Genomic DNA, 18,619 nt, shown 5'->3' with positions numbered 1-18,619 from the left:
AAGTTTCATATCAGCGCACACTCCGCTGCAGAGTGAAAATCTCATTCTGGAAACATCCCCCAGCCATGTCTCCGCAATATCCTTTCTTTCAGGAGTGCTAGTTCTGCAAGGTTCAGCCTCTGCTAAGTTTGGAAGGTAGGAGACGAGGTACTGGCGGAAGTAAAGCTGTGAGGACGGGGCGTCAGTCGTGCTTGGGTAGCTCAGATGGTAGAGCACTTGCCCGCGAAAGGCAAAGGTCCCGAGTTCGACTCTCAGTCCGGCACGCAGTTTTAATCTGCCAGGAAGTTTCATCACATAACTCCCTTTTGGTGTTCCCGATTTTTTTTCCGTCAGTGTACATAGATTTACTGCCTTATTGACTTTGGATTAGGGACAGTCTTAACTCCTATCTTGCTGGTCAAAGCTTGAGTGGTGACCCTTTGTGTAGACCAGTTTTAATAGTGCAGCAGTGCATAGAGTCAATCCTTATCAGCTAACATACGTTTTGGAGCAAATATGTACAGCAGTACGGCTCACGTCAATAAAAGTCACGAAGAGCAGCAGGTTTCGTGACGTGTTCGTTTAGTAACCACGAATCCATCACGAAGATGCTCAGTCAATTCCAGAGGCATACGATGCAGGAGAGGCGTTCTGCGTCGTGGTATAGTTTACTGTTAAAATTCTGATAGCATACGTTCCTAGAACCATCATTCAGTCTAAGCTTCCTTCTACGTATATCTCGTGAAGGGACAATGGAGGTAAAATAAGAGAGACTCGAGCCCACACAGATGACTACCAGCAATCGTTCTCACTGCGGAACCGAGCGAGGTGGCTCAGTGGTTACGAAACTGGACTCGCATTCGGGAGTATGATGGTTCAAACCCCGCGTCCGATCATCCTGATTTAGGTTTCCCGTGGTTTCCCTAAACCGCTTGAGGTAAATGCCAGGATGGTTCCTTTAAAAGTGCGCGGCCGACTTTCTTCCCCATACTGACCGTTAACCCATTGATGACTTCAGTATCTGGTCCCCTCCACAAATCACACTCCTCTTCCTATGGACAGTATGTTAGTGGATCAGGAAAAGAGGGTAGTGACATTGGCTCGCAAAGTACCCTCCGTCAGTCACCGTTCGGTGGCTTGTGAAGTATATATGTAGATGCAGACGTAGACTGTGGAAGCAGCAGCGGGACTTAGCGCAGTGCTAAAGGTGTTCAGAATAAGGACGGATGGGACGTTTCAGTGTGTAACTCTGTGGTTGGTGAATGTTTCAGGTTTCGTCGCAGGCCCCACGCTACAGGCACCTTACTGGCTGCTGTCGTTCTGATATCCAGTGTGGACTTTCACGGCGCTTCCACCACCACCGACTGTCCATGTGAGGTCTTACCATTTGGGGATGCAACCTGCGAAAATGCCTTTCAGGCACCTCCATGCCTCCTTTCCAAGAACGTCGACGTGCTGCTACTGGAACTTCCAACTGTTACACAACTGACCTCTTCCGTGCTGGCCAGTGTACCAAGCCTGCTCAGGCTCCACCTTATCGCCCCTTCTCTGACCATCATCAGGTCGTCCGCCTTCTCCAACAACCCGCTACTGCGCGACCTCATCTTGGAGATACCGAATATGACCACTTTGGAGCCTGGAACCTTCCGATCACTGCCCAAACTCAAGCGTCTACACATGGAGAGTACCATCCAGAGCCTGGAAGAGGACGAGTTTGAGCTGTGCCCGGAATTGAGTAGTGTGGAGATCGCAGCCAGTCTCCAGGAGCTGCGGCCTGGAACGTTCAGACACAACAATGAGCTCAGCAACCTGCGACTCGCTAACAACAACTTGACCCACTTGCCGGATGGTCTGCTCTCCCACAACCCAAAAGTGGGTTACATAGACCTCGCCAACAACGGCATAAGGACCATCTCAGCCGGGGCGTTCAGGAACGCTTCGAATCTCCACAACTTAATTCTTTCTCGGAACAACCTGACAACTCTAGAGGAGGGAACACTGGATGATGCGGTGCCACTCATATATTTCCATGCTTCGCAGAATCAACTCACATCCCTGCCCCCAACAATCTTTGCCAGAACTGTGTCACTGCTTGAAATCAATCTCAGCTTTAACAACCTGACATCTCTTCCAAAGGACATATTTGCAGCTACTACTGATCTCAGGGTAAGAATTTATAATTTTATTTATAATTTTAGGATTCAGTATCCACCAATCATCACGAATGACAGCTCAGATCTCAATCTACAAATGTAGCCATTCAAGTGTACTACTCGGACACAAAAGAAATGAGACTTCTCACTGCGAAGGGAGTGTATGTTGCAGACTAGTTGGAAGTGACCAAGCTTGGATTACTTCTTTGCAATGGGACAAGTTTCTTCAAAATAGACCTGCTACTCTGTCACGGTTACTGTAAATTTCTGCCAAACCATGTTACGAATCCTTGTCGTTATTGTTGTCTTGAGTCCAGAGACTGGTTTGATGCAGCTCTCCGTGCTACTCTATCCTGTGTAAGCTTCTTCATCTCCGAGTAACTACTGCAGCCTACTTCCTTCTGAATCTGCTTAGTTTATTCATCTCTTGGTCTTCCTCTAAAATTTTTCCCCTCCACGCTTCCCTCCAATACTAAATTTGCGATCCCTTGATGTCTCAGAACGTGTCCTACCAATCGATCGATTCTTCTACTCAAGTTGTGCGACAAATTCCTCTTCTCCCAAATTCTGTTCAGTGCCTCATCATTAGTTACGTGATCTACCCACCTAATCCTCAGAATTCTTCTGTAGCACCACATTTCGAAAGCTTCTATTCTATTCTTATGTAAATTATTATTCGCCCATGTTTCACGTCCATACATAGCTACAATTCATTCAAATACTTTCAGAAAAGACTTCCTGACACTTAAATCCATACTCGATGTTAACAAATTTCTCTTCATGAGGTATGCTTTCCTTACCATTGCCGGTCTACATTTTATACCGTCTCTACTTCGTCCATCATCAGTTATTTTGGTCTTCAAATAGCCAACGTTATTAACTACTTTAAGTGTCTCATTTCCTAATATAATTCCCTCAGCACCACCTGATTTAATTCGATTACATTCTATTCTCCTTGTCATCTTCTTATCGCCTTAATAAATTTGGCTATCTGGAAAGCATCTCAATGATTCAAGAAAACTTTCAGTGTTTCCTCATATTATTTCCGAACTATCAGCTGAAGATCTCCCACGGGTTGTACCAACCCACCGACCGAGGTGGCCGAGCGGTTCTAGGCTCTACAGTCTGGAAACGCGCGACCGCTACAGTCGCAGGTTCGAATCCTGCCTCGGGCATGGATGTATGTGATGTCCTTAGGTTAGTTAGGTTTAAGTAGTTCTAAGTTCAAGCGGACCTCAGCAGTTAAGTCCCATAGTGTTCAGAGCCATTTGAACCATTTTTTGTGCCAACCAGAGGAGCTGTTATAGGCCAGAGCAGAGGTAACATCGACATTATGATATAACACTCACATATATTGAAACTGAAAATTCGTGGCTGACTGGAATACGATAATGTATCGTTTGCTTATCACGAACGGACGTCTAAACCAGTTACATTGTATGAGACTGCCCTCAAGACTGGTCTAATGTTCCCACGTCACTGATGCTTCAGTTCTATAACGCTACCTGTCAAAGCAAGTGAAGGTCCCAGAAACCAGTTCGGAGGTAAATGTAACTTCATACAGATACTCACCATTGGGGCTATGTAAACTTAAACTTCACTGAAGCATCGAAAGAAATTAGTACAGGTATGCGTATTCAAATACAGAGATATGCAAACAGAATGCGGCGCAACTGTCGACAACGCCTATATAAGACAACAAGTGTCTGGCGCAGTTTTTAGATCGGTTACAGCTTCCTCAACGGCAGGTTATTAAGATTTAACGGAGTTTGAACGCGGTGCTATAGTCGGTGCGCGAGCGATGGGACACTGTATCTCGGAGCTTGCAATGAAGAAGGGATTTTCCGTACGGCCATTTCACAAGTGTACCATGAATATCAGGACTCCGGTAAAACATCAAATCTCCGACATCGCTGCGGCTGGTAAAAGATTCTGCAAGAACGGGACCAACGACGACTGAAGAGAATCGTTCAGCGTGACAGAAGTGCAACCCTTCCGAGAATTGCTGCAGTTTTCAATCCTGGGCCATTAATAAGTGTCAGCGTGCGAAACATTCAACGAAACATCATCGATATGGACTTTCAGAGCCGAAGGCCCACTCTTGTACCCTTGATGACTGCACAACATAAAGTTTTACGCCTCGCCTGGGCCCGTCGATGCAGACATTGGACTGTTGATGACTGGAAACATGTTGCCTGGTCGGACGAGTCTCGTTCAAATTGTATCGACTGGCTGGACGTGTACGGATATGGAAACAACCTCATGAATCCATGGCCCCTCCAGCAGGATACTGTTCAAGCTGATGGAGGCTCTGTAATGGTGTGGGGCATGTGAATTTGGAGTGATACGGAAACCCTTATACGTCTAGTTACGACTATGATAGGTGACACGTACGTAAGCATCCAGTCTGATGACCTGCATCCATTCATGACCATCGTTTATGCCGTAGGACTTGGGCAATTCCTGCAGGACAATGCGACACCACACACGTTCAGAATTGCAACAGAGTGGCTCCAGGAACACTCCTCTGAGTTTAAACACTTCCGTTGGCCACAAAATCCACCAGACATTAACGTTACTGAGCATATATGGGATGCCTTGCAACGTGTTGTTCAGAAGAGCTCTCCGGCCCCTCATGCTCTTACGGATTTATGGACAGCCCTGCAGGATTCATGGTGTCACTTCCCTCCAGCACTACTTCAGACATTAGTCGAGTCCATGCCACGTCGTGTTGCGGCACTTCTGCGTGCTCGTGGGGGCCCTACAGGATATTAGGCGGGTCTGCCAGATTTTTTGGCTCTTTAGTGTAGATCCTGCTGATGATGCCTTAATGTGAAGAAGGCGAAACGCGTCTGTGAGAAAGAAAATATATTGCAGCAAGAAAAGGCGGTTCTTATTTCCAATAGAAATTCTTCTGGACTTGATGCGGAGAACCGCCACAAACACAAACAGTTCACGGAGTTGGTACTGATTTATAACACTTTCTCCCCATTGATTAGCATCCGCCAAACCAAGTTTTGTGGTGGGGGCGATCCTTTCATAGGACAGTACGTAATTTTGGGAGGGAAAGCAGCGTACTTTCTCAGACAAATTTCGAGCGCAAGCATACACAGGGGAATGTCGTGGCATCCATCGGCATTGGCAAGCGCATTAGTTCCACGAACTGATTAAAATAACAGTTCAGGAAAGAGGATCACTTCTGCGAGACTGGTCGCCACCGAAGTGACTGCCATTCCTTGCTTTTGAGGCACGATGGAAACCTTCTGCAGACACAGTGGTGATTTGCCGAGCACCCAGCCTCACTTCACATTTGCGAGAAATTGAACAATTTACCACTGCCAGCGAAAGTACCAATCCGTACAATAAATTATCGAGTAATGGTAACAAACCTGAAATGAAATCTAGAGGTAATACTTGGCAGTCACGTAACAAGATCAGTGGTTGTAGCATTTGCAAAAAAATATGATGGAATTACTACAATGAAAGTTTGCAAAATGTGATGCAAATAGAGTTAGTGGTAAAGAAGTGATAAATGAAAACGTCATGCCTCATGCCGAAGTTCTACAGCATGGAAAGCGAAAATATCTTAACCGATATACTTTTTCCTTTCATTATTTTGTTGGGGTGACAGGAAGAGAAAGTTTTCAAAAGGTCTGAATTTAAATGCAAAGTATTCTGAAAGTTTGTAACTGTTGTGTTTCTCAAATACTGTATTAAGACACACTTGGTAATTTGTGCGTCAGGAGTTACTCCACCTGAAAGTATATTCACACTTCTTAACTTTAATACTCGCCTCATTATATTAATATTTTAACGTAAGGTTATATGTCAAAATGTGTAGATTACACCAATAATATAAAATTTTTAAATTCTGTCATCAACTGTAAGAAATATTGAAACTCTAAATTTTGTTGCCCTTTGACAACCTGTAAACGGAATTCTGCAGTTTGTACAATTGAATAGTCTATTGCAGAAACAGCACGTCTCCACTTTTTGATGCAATATTTGTGTTTTAGTGATTATGGAGACAATACCTACAATCTTATGTTGAAGGAACACTTCTACTATACATCTCTGGTCCACAGACAGGATGCACAATTACATTTTAGAGGAAAAACGACACTTCTCATGGAGAGCTGCCGTTTCTCGATGTAAGCGTAAGATATCAGCACAGAAGATCTTCTACGCAGTCAGCTCACCATTAATGTAGATATTCACAACATAGGGGGCAAAACGGCAAAATTTTATGTATATCGTGCGGGGTGAGGCTAAAAAGAAGTCCAGACGACATTAATAGTGAGAAATCAAATTCCACTGAAGTACGTACACAAATTTCCTGGTCCCGGTCACACAAAAACAGCACTGTTGTTGAAGTTCTAAAAACTATCATTACTACTGGAAGATAAAGTGAACGTCATTATTTTCCCGTTCTTAGGCATTCTTTCTGGACACGTGTGTTACAAAGAGGGAGATTCTCACACCAGACGGGATCTATTCGCTTTATATGGGAAGTGGAGTGGAGAAGATGAAAAAGCAACGATCCATGTAATTTATGGACTTTCAATAAGAGAAGGATCGTGTCATAGGGAAGTAATTCTTTCGTGAACTGCTTGTTCGTGATTTTAAACTGTTACCTTCTACAGTCAGCCATCCAATGCTGCCATGTACTCCTGCTTATCCACAGGGCTATATTGGAGTAAATGAGAATAAAATAGTTGACATAAAGGAACTTCAGCCATGCATACCAACAGAATATCGCAGCTTTTATGATGAACCACTAGCTAGACCCACCACAACAAATGGTTCAAATGGCTCTAATCACTATGGGACTTTTAACATGTGAGGGCATCAGTCCCCTAGAACTTAGAACTACTTAAACCTAACTAACCTAAGGATATCACACACATCCATGCCCGAGACAGGATTCGAACCTGCGACCGTAGCAGCCGCGTGGGTCCGGACTGAAGCGCCTAGAACTGCTCGACCCCTACCGCAACAGCTGGAGACAAATTATGTTGCTAAAGCTCCGTACAAAGATATATTATTTTTTATGCTCTCAGTCTTTACTCAATTTCCAACAGTGTAGCTTTATAATGTGACAGACATGTCGTTAAATTGTTTTCTGTTCATTTGAAAAAAACATGTTCTTTGTCGAAATTGGAGAGTCCTAAGCAATTGCAACTTTTTGTTACTAAAAACACCTGGCATAGAAGAGAAAGAATAGGTCCTAAAATCTGTTATTTGTTTAAAACTTCTCTGTAGTATTTATTGCTTTTTGCTCCCGAAGTTATTACCGTTTACTTCAGAAACAACACTTAACTATCACTTTTAAAAAAATACTGTAAGTTTTTGTATTGTTTCATGTTATTGAACAAGACGTAAAAACATTCGCACTCAGTAGTAGGTAAAACGAAAAACTGTCGTAGTTCTCTTCAGTGGATTATCCCTTACAGACTTTTTTTTCCTGGGATATGTCACTGAGTAAAGAAGTGTTACTACAGAAATAAATGATTCAGTTTTAACCTTTTAGTGAAAGAGATAATGGCTGCACTGGCCACTGAAATTGAGTAGCAGTGAAGAATCAAAATTATTTGTTTATTTTGTGTAACCAATGACAGATGCTGTGGGACATTATTGTCATTCAGAAAATTGGTTGCCACTGAAATTAGCTTTTGTATTAAGTTCTTGTTCTAGAACAACTGATGATTGGGAACTATCATCGCAACTAGTATGATGACAACAATCTTAATACCAAAGCTATCTACAACGATTGTATCATGTTGCAATCACTTATGTACCTTCTTTCCAACTAAGAGCAGCAGGTGTCTGTAAACGTTTAGTTCCATACTGTGGGTGACCATCTATCTGTTTAAAGTAAATGGTTTGAACTACCCTCTCCAAACACCTAGAACTCACTGTCACGTATATAATGTTGTCCTGGCAATTGTCAAGCTTAGACTGTACGGTCGTCCTTTCTCAGATACTGAGCCTGAACCACAACAAGCTGGAGTCCTTGGAACCAGGGTTGTTCCAGAACACCCGCCGGCTGATCATGCTGCATCTGAATGGGAACGCCATCAAGACCCTCTCGGCAGACGCGTTCACAGGTTTGCAGCGGTTGCGCTACCTGTACATGTCCGACAACCAGCTGACCTCGCTGCCTGTTGATGTCTTCAAGCCAACTCCTGCCCTGGACAGCCTGGTTCTGAAAGGGAACCTCCTCCAACAGCTGTCAGACGAGGTGCTGGCCAACTGCCCCCAGTTGGACAGTCTGTATTTGGACCGCAATCAGCTCAAGAGTCTTCCAGGGCGACTCTTCACCAACAATACTGAGCTCAGTGTTGTCTCACTCGAAGGCAACTGTCTTAGCAGGTACGAGTTATTTTTTTAGTCTACTCTCTCAGTTTTAGAATAGACCACATGTCCATCCTCACGATGTTCCAGTCCTACATGACGTGTAGGCAATATTAGAAGTGTGATAGGTGTTCACAGTTTGACAGTCAATAATCCTGTTGGTTTGAGCTGCAGTGTGTGATCCTGGATGGAGAGTCATCTAAATATACTGGTGTAACCTCTGCGAGACGACGCACTAGTGTGATAACCTGACGCAACTACATTAGTGTCACCAACTTCAGTTATGTGTTACTAACAAGGGAACCTCCCCATCGCACCCCCCTCAGATTTAGTTATAAGTTGGCTCAGTGGATAGGCCTTGAAAAACTGGACACAGATCAATCGAGAAAACAAGAAGAAGTTGTGTGGAACTACGAAAAAAATAAGCAAAATATACGAACTGAGTAGTCCATATGCAACATAAGCAATATTAAGGAGATTGTGAGCTCAGGAGCGCCGTGGTCCCGTGGTTAGCGTGAGCGGCTGTGGAGGTAGAGGTCCTTGGTTCAAATCTTCCATCGGGTGAAAATTTTACTTTCTTTATTCTCGCAAAGTTACGATCCGTCCGTTCGTTCATTGACGTCTCTGTTCACTGTAATAAGTTTAGTGTCTGTGTTTTGCCACCGCACCGCAAAACCGTGCGATTAGTAGACGAAATGACGTGCCAGTCCAGTGGGCACCGAAAACATTTGCTCGCAAGGTCATACGTCAACCGATTCCTCCAAAGTACAACACGTCTGATATATTCTATACGACACTGGTGACGGCATGCGCGTCACCTGACAGGAATATATTGTCGACCCATCTAACTTGTACACTTGGCGAATGGGTAAAAAGATTCTTCTACCTTGCCGATTTAGGTTTTCTTGTGGATGTGATAATCACTCCCAAAAAAGTGATGAAAACATAAGAGTTTGTCACATGAACTGCAACAAATGACTGCAACAGTTTCACAGTCGCACAGTTTTCCCTGTGCTCTGTCAAAACATATGTTTCTAACGTTTTCAAATTTTTCCGTGTGTAGACCGTCAAATCCTGCATGTGTCCAAGCAAATCTGAACATGTCCTGGAATTTTGGAGAGCGAAGTTGATCATGTCTGAGTGCATGAACTTTGATAATTGTCTGAAAATAAAAAATTAAAACTTTTCACTCGAAGGAGGATTGAACCATGGACCTTCAGTTCCGTAACTGCTTACGGTAATCACGGGACCACGGTGCTGCTTGGTGTATACGTACCTTGATGTGGCTTATCATGCACACGGACTACTCAGTTTGTATATTTTGCTTATTTTTTTCATAGTTCCACACAACTTCTTCCTGTTTTCTCGATTGATCTGTGTCAGTTTTTCATGGCCTATCCCTGTGCCAACTTATAACTAAATCTGAGGGGGGTGCGATGGGGAGGTTCCCTTGTAAGTACTACTAACGGAAGTATCCTGTTGTAGCATGTACTAGGATGTCCTACCATTTCATTCAAGTATGTTGTGACAAGAATAACTACTAAAATGTCTCTGTAAATACAGTATTTATTCTACTTAAATCATGACGGTTCCTAGAGAAGTGAGGCATGGGGGGATTTTAGTAGTAGTTAGCTTCTCGTGATCGGGGTTCCCAGAGTTGTAGAATTTTTAAAAGACATCATTTTCGTCGTTGACTCCAGTAATTATTTATTTCACTACGGCAGTTTCAGCCTCGTGAGCCATTTTCAAGTGGTACTACAAAAATTAAAAGAAGTTGCTAAAATGCAACACAGAGTGTACTCATATGTACAGGACTACACAAACATGTCATATGGACAATTGTTCAACACAAAAATGGTGGTCGTAATACATCACTTATATTTCGCTACAGCTCACCGCAAACTTTAAAATCCTCCGACATGTATACATGTCAGCGCAAAAATAGGCCTTTTCACAGTAGAAATATAGTAACATCAAACGAGTGCAAAGGTATGTACGTGGTAAATTACATCAAATGATACCATTGCTAATATCACTGATGTAAATCGTTGCAAATCGAAGTTCTAGCGCACTGTTTACAAGTAATCTAAGACCGTTGGCGCCAAAATACTTTTATAAGTCAAGACTGCTCGCGCAGTAATCAGAGACGGTACATTCCAGCAATAACAGTTATAAGCTACGTATCATACAGAAATGTGAGTACGCATAATGAGTGTATGCGTAAACTACTTCTTGCGTACGCCATTTTTATTTGGTAACATGGAAGAATCATATGCGTTACTACTTTTTATTTTCATCTTTATTTTATTTGTTTTTAGAAGCTCTTAAGTGATGTATTTTATCAGCTGTTCAAAAAGCTGTGTAAAAAAATTTTATCAGTGCTCCCGATGAATAATGTAGTACCGCAAGTTTTATACATGACAACGAGGGCGGATCAAGTGCACTCCCATACATTTTATTTCTGTAAATTAATTTTATCCCCTACATTTCGTTTTATCTCGAGACTACGTCTTGTCGTGTCTAATCTATTTTAGCAGCGCATCATATTATTGCATAATCACTTTTTTACACTTTTATCGAAAGCATTTTCAGCACTTCGAATTTATTATTATATGCTTTTACCTAAACTTACCTGCATTTTCCATATTACAGCTATGGAAGAAGTCACATCCTGTAGCGTCTTGTGATGTATTAACCAAATTTCATGTATCATGGCTGTTGGCTGTATCATTGGCGCACATAATGCGCCTTCTATATTTTTTCCACTAGTTGCAACGCATACCAAACAAAGTAATATGTAAGAGTACGGTTGCCATGTTTTGTATGAATACCCAAGCTAGTGTTACACCATTACAACCGATAACATATGTATTTTTACACTGCTCTATTGTAAATAAATGTTCCTACCCTGACCCTTACGATTTTAACAACCAAGAAATATGTACCTTGCCAACTGACGTAGAAAGATGTTATGATATGAAACTTCCAACTGTTATCGCTAGAATGTACCGTCTCTGATTAGGACACAGGCAGTCTTGATTTTTGAATGTCTTTTCGCCTCAAAGGTCTTAGTTTACGTGTAAACAGTGTGCTAGATAACTGATTTGTAACGATTTACATGAATGATGCTAACATTGGTAACATTTCACGTAATTTACATCATTTCACGACGTACAGGGCTTCGCATTCGTCTATTGTTACTGTATTTCTACAGTGAAAAGGCCTATTTTTGACGATGACATTATACATACGAAGGATTTTATGTAAGTGATGTATTCTCAAAAAATGTGTGTGAAATCTTATGGGACTTAACTGCGAAGGTCATCAGTCCCTAAGCTTACACACTACTTAACCTAAATTATCCTAAGGGCAAACACACACACTCATTGCCATAGTGAAAGAAACTATTTCCACAGTCAACAGTAAAAAATAGCTACTGCAACTACATCCTTCCGAATCTGCTTACTGTATTCATCTCATGGTCTTCTCTAGGATTTTTACGCCCCACACTTCCCTTCAATACTAAATTGGTGATCCCTTGATGTCCCAGAATGTGTTTGTTCTCTTTACCGGTTCTTTCTTCTTGTGAGGTTGTGCCACAAATTTTTCTGCCGAATTCGCTTCAGTACATCCCCATTAGTTACGTGATCTACCAACCTAAGCTCCAGCATTCTTCTGTAGCACCACATTTCAAAAGCTTCTATTCTCTTCTTGTCTAAACTGTTTATCGTCCGTTTCCCTTCCGTGCATGGTTACACTCCTTACAGATATATTCAGAAAAGACTTAATAACATTTAAATCTATATTCGACGTTAGCAAATTTCTCGTCTTCAGAGACGCTTTTCTTGCCATTGCTAGTCCGCATTTGATATCCTCTCTACTGCAACTATAATTAGCTGTTTTTCTGCATAAACAACACCACCTTTGGTGTCTTCTTTCCTAATCTAGCTGTCTTAGCATCGGCTGATTCCATTACCCTCGTTCTGCTTTTGTTAATTTCCTTTTTATATCTTCCTTTTAAGAGAATGTCCGTTTTGTTGAACTGCTCTTTCAACTCCCTTGCTGCCTCTGATAGAATAACATCATCACTGTCAAACCTCAACTGTATTATTTCTTATCCTTGAACTTTAACTCCTCCTCCAAATTTACCTCTGATTTCGTTTACTGCTTCCTCAGTATACCGACTGGGCAACATCCGTGAAAGGATACTACACTGTCGCACTCCCTTCTCAACCAGTGCTTCCCTTTCATGCCCCTGTACTGTCATAACTGTCGTCTGCTTTCTGCACAAGTCGTAAACAACCTTTCTCTCCGTGTATTTTACCCCTGCTACCTACACAATTTGAAACAGTGTTTTCCAGTCGAATTTGTCAAAAGCTTTCTCCCAATATAAGAAAGTTATAAACGTAGCTTTGCCTATTCTTAGCATATCTTCTTGTGTCAGTTGTAGGAAAACTATTGACTGATGTGTTCCTACATTTCTCTGGAATGCTAACCTTCTCCGTGATCGGATTCTGCCACCTTTTCCGTTCCTCTGTAAATAGTTCGCGCTAATATTTTGGGGTTGGGTTGGGTTGCTTTGGGGGAAGAGACCAGACAGCGAGGTCATCGGTCTCATCGGATTAGGGAAGAAAGTCGGCCGTGCCCTTTGAAAGGAACCATCCCAGCATTTGCCTGGAGCGATTTAGGGAAATCACGGAAAACCTAAATCAGGATGGCCGGACGCGGGATTGAACCGTCGTCCTTCCGAATGCGAGTCCAGTGTGTTACCACTGCGCCACCTCGCTCGGTAGTATTTTGCAGTAATGACTTATTACCCCGATATTTCGACAATATTGACACCTTTTATCACCTGCTTTCTTTGGAACTGGAATTATTACAATCTTCATGAAGTCTGAGGATATGTCGCCCGTCGTATTGGTACTGCACACCAAGTGGATAGTTTTCTGGCGATTGGCTCACCCAAGGATATTACTAGTTCTGGGGGAATGTCGTTTGCTCCAGCGTCCCTGCTTCGACTTAGGTCTTTCAGTGCTCTGTGAGGTTTTTCTCGGAGTATATATCTCTCATCTCTTCTTCATCTCTCTTCCCTTTCAATAGGACTGCCTTCAAGTTCGTTTCCCTTGTATAGTCCTTCTATGTACCCCTTTCGGCCTCCCCTTATTTGCTTAGTACAGCCTTTCCAGCTCTTGATATTCATACTGCTGCTTTCCTCCAAATGTCTTTTTAATTTTATTAGAGGTGGTGCTTATGTTCCCGCTAACTATATATGCTTCAGTATTCTTACATTTGTCTTCTACCCATTCCTGCTTTGCCATTTTGCACTTTCCGTGGATCTCATTTTTTAGGAGTTTGTATTCCCTATCGCCCACTCAGTTATCTGCATTTTTATATTTTCTCTCTTCGTCAATTAAATTTAATATTGCGTGTGATAAGAACTTCGGCTAGGCCTTGTATTTATACTTATTTGGTCTTCTGATGTCTTCAATATTTCGTCTCTAAGCAACACATTCGTCTTCTCCTGTATTCCTTTAGCGTGTTTTAGTCAATCTTTGACCAATGCTCCCTCTCAAGCTCCCAACAACCTCTGGTTCTTTCAACTTATCCAGATCCACTCACTTCAGATTCCTAACTATTTGCAAGTTCTTGGGTTGGAACATCTACATCTAGACAGATACTCCGCAAACCACCGAACGATGCGTGGTATGGGGTTCCACTCGCAAATAGAGCAAGGGAAAAACGAATTGTACATGCCTCCGTATGAGCTCTAATTTCTCGTATGTTATCTTCGTGGACGTTACGCGAAATGTGTGTTGGCCGAAGCAGAATCGTTCGGCAGTCAGATTCAAATGCCGGTTCTCTAAATTTTCTCAGTAATGTTCCTCGAAAAGAAATTGTGGTCAGACTTCTCACATGCACCTGTAAGTGTCTTACAGTTTAAAATCTGGTTCTGAAATCTGTGTCTTACCATTGTATAATCAATCAGAAAGCTTCTGGGGTCTCCAGGTGTCTTCGACGCCTTTCACGATAATTTTTCTTTCTCTCGCTCTTTTTACTATCGAATTCTAGGCCTGCGTCACAATTAAGTATTCCTCTTCCTTAACTATCTGAATAGTTTCTTTTATCTCGTCATATATTCTTTTAATCTCCTCATCATCTGTGGAGCTAGCTGGCATATATTATTGTGCTACTGAGGTGTTGTTGGCTTCGTGTCGTGGCTACACTAAAGCGTGACTACACTGTTCATAGTAGCTTACCTGCATTATCATTTTCTTATTCATTATAAGACCTACTCCTCCATTACCTCTATTTCATTTTGTATCTATAACCATGTACACAGCTGACCGAAAGTGCTGTTCGTCCTGCCACCGAACTTCACTAATTCCCACTATATTTAACTTCAAACTGTTCATTCCACTTTTAAATTTTTCTAACCTACATGGCAGATTCATGAATCTGAATTCCCTTCTCAGTTTTATTTTTCCTGATGACAAATCCTCCTGAGTAGTCCCCACTTGGAAATTCGAATGGGGGAGTAGTTTACATCCCGAATATTTTACCTAGGACGATTCGATCATCATTTAAACGTACAGTAGAGCTTGAACATAACTGTAATATATTACTAAATTACTCAATTAATACTGATCCTTGAAACTTCAGCTGTGTACCATTTCAGATCTCTTCATTTCTATTATGGTCTTCCATGGAGAAACGAACGTGTGACCAAAAGTGTAGACTACCTTTGTACATATTTTGAAAATCGCTTGTTAATACTATTTTGTGGGGCCTTCACCTACTTGAGCAATACTCTAAGGCAGGCCTCTACATCTACATCTACTTCTACATTTATACTCCGCAAGCCACCCAACGGTGTGTGGCGGAGGGCACTTTACGTGCCACTGTCATTACCTCCCTTTTCTGTTCCAGTCGCATATGGTTCGCGGGAAGAACGACTGTCGGAAAGCCTCAAGTGCGCGCTCGAATCTCTCTAACTTTACATTCGTGATCTTCTCGGGAGGTATAAGTAGGGGGAAGCAATATATTCGATACCTCATCCAGAATCGCACCCTCTCGAAACCTGGACAGCAAGCTGCACCGCGATGCAGAGCGCCTCTCTTGCTAAACATCTCCGTAACGCTATCACGCTTACCAAATAACCCTGTGACGAAACACGCAGCTCTTCTTTGGATCTTCTCTGTCTCCTCCGAGTACTCGATCGGGTACGGATCCCACACTGATGAGCAATACTCAAGTATAGGTCGAACGAGTGTTTTGTAAGCCACCTCCTTTGCTGATGGACTACATTTTATAAGGACTCTCCCAATGAATCTCAACATGGTACCCGCCTTGCCCGCAATTAATTTTATATGATCATTTCACTTCAAATCGTTCCGCAGGCATACTCCCAGATATTTTACAGAAGTAACTGCTACCAGTGTTTGTTCCGCTATCATATAATCATACAATAAAGGATCCTTCTTTCTACGTATTCTCAATACATTACATTTGTCTATGTTGAGGGTCAGTTGCCACTCCCTGCACCAAGTGCCTATCCGCTGTAGATCTTCCTGCATTTCGCTGCAATTTTCTAATGCTGCTACTTCTCTGTATACTACAGCATCATCCGCGAAATGCCGCATGGAACTTCCGACACTCTCTACTATGTCATTTATATATATTGCGAAAAGCAATGGTCCCATAACACTCCCCTGTGGCACGCCAGAGGTTACTGAGTTACTAAGCAATCTTCTTTGCAGGTCTAAGATATTGCATCGATGTCTTACCAATGAACAGAAGCCTGTCAGCTGTAACTGACCATTTGTGATCATTTTATTTCAGACCCCCACAAATCGTTACACGTAGGTAGTTAATGGGATATTTGCTACAGCTTCCAGGAAGAGTTGTTGCCGGAAGGAGCAGTAGAGGAAGAAAGGAGTGGGAAGCACAAAGTCCAGAATCTCCAAAATGTGTTACAGATGGTATACGGTCTAACAAATACACAAAGATGGAAAGATTAGCGATAGATGGGAGAAGATTGTCGACTGCACGAAAGTAGTAGGAAGATTGACGATCGAAAATAAAAATGAAAGTTACTACCTGCGAGCAGGACTCAAGCACTGCTGGTTCCATAAAAACTTAATTATGTACACAAACAATTAATAGTGGATCTCGATAATTTTTGCCTGTTACCGACATTCACGCTGGCAAGATATTGATCTTAGGGATTCCAAGACGCTCGAGAATGTTTTAATTTCATGTATGAATTCGAACAACAAATAAAAAAATTGCATGCCATATAATTAAAAATTTACAGTTTTCGGATTGAGCACTGAAACCATGCTTCTTGCCAAATTTTAAGTTTTTAGCTCAACAGGAAGTACCATCAAGGTTTTGATGTGTTAGTTTGCAAGTATGAAAATATGTGAAATAAATGTCCTTATCTTGTGATTGCATTGACTAAGAAGCTTCCCTTTTCTTATATAGCCAAGGGAGTGTAGACCTTAGCATGTGACATAAATTTCAATTTGGTACGTCTACCGTGGCGAGGAAAAGGGGGGTTTAACAGTCGGGAAGACAGACAGATGGGGGGACAACAGGTGATCAAAAAATGGCTCTGAGCACTATGGGACTTAATATCCGAGGCCATCAGTCCCCTATAACTTAGAACTACTTAAACCGAACTAACCTAAGGACATTACAAACATCCATGCCCAAAGCAGTATTCGAACCTGCGACCGTAGCGGTCTCGCTGTTCCAGACTGAAGCGCGTAGAACCGCTCGGTCACCCCGGCCGGCAGCAAGTGATCCTACAAAGGTTCCTTTTCTACTGGTGGAGGTACAGAATCCTAAAAATAACAGCAAATGAGTGAGAGTTGCGCTCTTTGAACCGACCTGAAACCAGTCTGTGTCTTTTCTTTGTTCCAGTGTGTCGTTAGGATCGAGTTTTGTACTCCAACAACTATAATCTCTGGTGGAAATTATAACGTTATGCATCTACGTCTACTTGCATCTACATCTACGTGATTACTCTGCTATTCACTATTAAGTGTCTGGCAGAGAGTTCATTGAACCACCTTCAAGCTGTCTGTCTACCGTTCCACCCTCGAAAAGCGCGCGGGCAAAAAAGCAGTTAAATTTTTCTGTGCGAGTCCTGATTTCTCTTATCTTATCCTGATGATCATTTCTCCCTATGTAGATGGGTACCAACAAAATGTTATCGCAATCGGAGGTGGAAACTGGTGACTGAAATTTCATGAGAAGATCCCGTCGCAACGAAAAGCGCCTATTTTTAATGATTTCCTCTTCACGTATCATATCTGGGCACTATTTCCCCTATTTCGCGATAGTACAAAACGAGCCTGCCTTCTTTGAACATTTTCGATTTCATCCGTCAGTCCCACCTGATGCGGTTCCCACACCGCACAGCAATACTCCGGAATAGGGCGGACAAGCGTAGTGTAAGCAGCTTCTTTAGTGGACCTGTTGCACCTTCTAAGTGTTCTGCCAATGAATCGCAGTCTTTGGTTTGCCCTACCCACAACATTATCTATGTGATCGTTCCAATTTAGGTTATTTGTAGTTGTAATCCCTAAGCATTTAGTTTAATTTATAGCCTTCAGATTTGTGTGACTTATCGCGTAATCGAGATTTAGCGGATTTCTTTTAGTACTCAAGTGAATAACTTCTCATTTTTCTTTATTACCACTTTTCGCACCACACATATACAGGGTGTTTCAAAAATGACCGGTATATTTGAAACGGCAATAAAAACTAAACGAGCAGCGATAGAAATACACCGTTTGTTGCAATATGCTTGGGACAACAGTACATTTTCAGGCGGACAAACTTTCGTTATTACAGTAGTTACAATTTTCAACAACAGATGGCGCTGCAAGTGATGTGAAAGATATAGAAGACAACGCAGTCTGCGGGTGCGCCATTCTGTACGACGTCTTTCTGCTGTAAGCGTGTGCTGTTCACAACGTGCAAGTGTGCTGTAGACAACATGGTTTATTCCTTAGAACAGAGGATTTTTCTGGTGTTGGAATTCCACCGCCTAGAACACAGTGTTGTTGCAACAAGACGAAGTTTTCAACGGAGGTTTAATGTAACCAAAGGACCGAAAAGAGATA

General features: G+C 42.2%; 1 protein-coding gene across 1 annotated transcript in view; it reads left to right on the top strand.

Annotated features, from left to right (window-relative positions):
- LOC126214925 (slit homolog 3 protein-like) overlaps nt 1-18,619 on the top strand; it is a 143,228-nt gene that overhangs the window by 14,946 nt on the left and 109,663 nt on the right. Inside the window, exons 3-4 of the mRNA XM_049941565.1 lie at nt 1,251-2,145; nt 8,113-8,504. Of these exons, the coding sequence (XP_049797522.1) occupies nt 1,251-2,145; nt 8,113-8,504 (1,287 nt within the window). The remainder of the gene's footprint in view (nt 1-1,250; nt 2,146-8,112; nt 8,505-18,619) is intronic.

The sequence above is a fragment of the Schistocerca nitens genome, chromosome 12, assembly GCF_023898315.1.
Source record: "Schistocerca nitens isolate TAMUIC-IGC-003100 chromosome 12, iqSchNite1.1, whole genome shotgun sequence".
In the NCBI taxonomy this organism is placed as follows: Eukaryota; Metazoa; Arthropoda; class Insecta; order Orthoptera; family Acrididae; genus Schistocerca; species Schistocerca nitens.
This window is presented reverse-complemented; position numbering and strand designations above follow the sequence as displayed.